We start from the raw sequence: 2,214 nt of genomic DNA on the forward strand, positions 1-2,214 counted from the left end.
CCAGGGGAAAAATCAATGCACAAAGATATCTGTGTAAAAATTATAAGAAATATATTGTCCTTTTTTAAGAATGATTATGAATATTTGTGTGGCAATAAATGTTGCAGATATTTAAATAACTGGATATACTATGTATCAAAGAAACACCATTTGCGTGAATTCATTATCAGTCTTATTATATCAGAATCTAAATATAAATATTCTGGCCCTAACCCCCAAATATCATGTATTGATTATAAATATGAGGAAAAATATAAGGAACCTGAAAAAATAATAAAATTATTAAATTTTCAAGATAATATTCAGATTATTTTGGAGACATTATTAGATAAAGTTGATTCAATAAGCTGTCCTGCGCAAATATATTTATACGAATGTATTAATATATATAGAGAATTGGATCAGAATTATTGTTCTAATCCGGAAGAAATGAATGGAGAGAACAAAAGCATTTGTGAAATATTACATAAATTTAAGACATCATATACGGAAAATCTTTATAATAAAAAAGGAATAGAAGATAAAACGCCAAATTTATCGTCCATTATTAATATAAAAGACATAGTCAGTTGCCGAGAATATATAGGGAAAGCAGCATCGTTTTCTGATAAAGGTAATAATTCGGGTAGTTCTATATCATATAGTGTAACTACAGCTGTTGGAACAATGGCTTGGGCATCTTCCATATTAGCACTATTATATAAGGTTACACAAAATTTCATTTAAACATATACAAAATATTGCATACCTATGATTATGCGATGTTATCATATTAAATTGCAATAATAATATTATATATTTTAATATATAACCCTGCATCCTTTAAATTAGTTTACTCCTTTAGTTTCATGGATAAATACAAAAATACTAAGGAAGGATACATTGTTAGACAATATGAAAAAGAACGAACAAGAATTTCTATCAAACAGTACACAAACTCGAGAAATAAATTCAGGTGATGCGATATATCGCATAAAATATAATTCTGTATTAAATGAGTAACTTTTCCTTAACTCTCTAAATCTATTTACTTTCATAAGTACTATCTTATTTTGAAAACGTCTTGAAAACTGTAATACCATTACTAAATAATATAAAAAAAAAAACCTTTGCAACAAATTATTTAGTAATAAAAATATAAAAGATGAAAAAATTCATAAAATGCTAAGAAATAATGAATATTTTGTAATATACCTAGATCATTAAATATATACATAATGTTAAGAAATTAACGAAAATACATCATATTTAAAATATGATCCCATAAAATGGATTATACTTTAATAATTAATATGTGCTAATAACTTAAATGAGCCGTATATATGTCTTTCACACGATTAATTAAGTTTATTTATAAATACATGTATATATGTTTTAAAGGGGTTCCCCCATATAATTAAATAAATACAAATATATTAACTTATCCTAGGTTTAGTGTTCTGGTTTCAAGGGTTTAGTATAGTAAGGGAACAAATTATATATTAATAATACAGTAATTGTAATATAATAATTTTTATTTGCAGTTGCATAATTAAAATTTTATCATAATAATTATATTTTCAATAAGTAAAATTTCTAACATTATACAAAATAAATAGTAGGAAACAAATGAATAATATAATAATAGGCTGAATTGTAATAAGATCAATGATGCTATCTTGTTCGCTGGATCGTATGTATATGTCTACATTTTTATGTTTAGTTACATTTTGAATATTTTCATAATTTGTCTCACTAAATTTTTCTAATCTATCACAATAATCACGGTGAGCATTGTCTTCATATTTCTTTATGTACGTTTAATAACAATTTGAAATTTTCCGAGCACATTACATTTCTTTTTTTTTTGTGGGAGTTCACTTGATGCTTTATATGCACAAAATCCTTGTATTGTGTAGTTAGTTCATCAAGCTTTATATATTTTCCATTTTTAAGGTCCTATTTTTGCTCGTTACATATTAGCAAATGGAAACGTTCCGCATCATATAATTTTTGAAGTTCATGGTACCGTGATAAGATAATGTAACCAGAAAGTAAATTATTAATTACTTGATCATATAACATGTAGTTTAATTATTTGCAACATTTTCGTATAACAAGAGATTTAGAATTTACATAATTTAAATAGTTCTTAACTTTTGAACACACCTTCCTAAAACCTTATTGCCTACCATACTCTATATCAGAATCGCATTAAAAACAAATGTCGTCATC

At 25.1% G+C, this 2,214-nt stretch overlaps 2 protein-coding genes across 2 annotated transcripts; one reads left to right on the forward strand and one right to left on the reverse strand.

Annotated features, from left to right (window-relative positions):
• Positions 1–69: 69 nt before the first annotated feature.
• On the forward strand, positions 70–726 carry PCYB_003610 (hypothetical protein; the record flags this gene model as incomplete). Its single annotated transcript, XM_004227782.1, has 1 exon — positions 70–726. A coding segment is annotated over one exon (657 nt), but the record flags the coding sequence as incomplete, so codon positions are not given.
• A 1,071-nt stretch (positions 727–1,797) lies between these two features.
• On the reverse strand, positions 1,798–2,003 carry PCYB_003620 (CYIR protein; the record flags this gene model as incomplete). The annotated part of the gene is made up of 2 exons (XM_004227783.1): positions 1,798–1,938; positions 1,974–2,003. Coding segments are annotated over 2 exons (171 nt in total), but the record flags the coding sequence as incomplete, so codon positions are not given.
• Between the last annotated feature and the right edge of the window lie 211 nt (positions 2,004–2,214).

The sequence above is a fragment of the Plasmodium cynomolgi genome (genome assembly GCF_000321355.1).
Source record: "Plasmodium cynomolgi strain B DNA, scaffold: 0327, whole genome shotgun sequence".
Taxonomy (NCBI): domain Eukaryota; phylum Apicomplexa; class Aconoidasida; order Haemosporida; family Plasmodiidae; genus Plasmodium; species Plasmodium cynomolgi.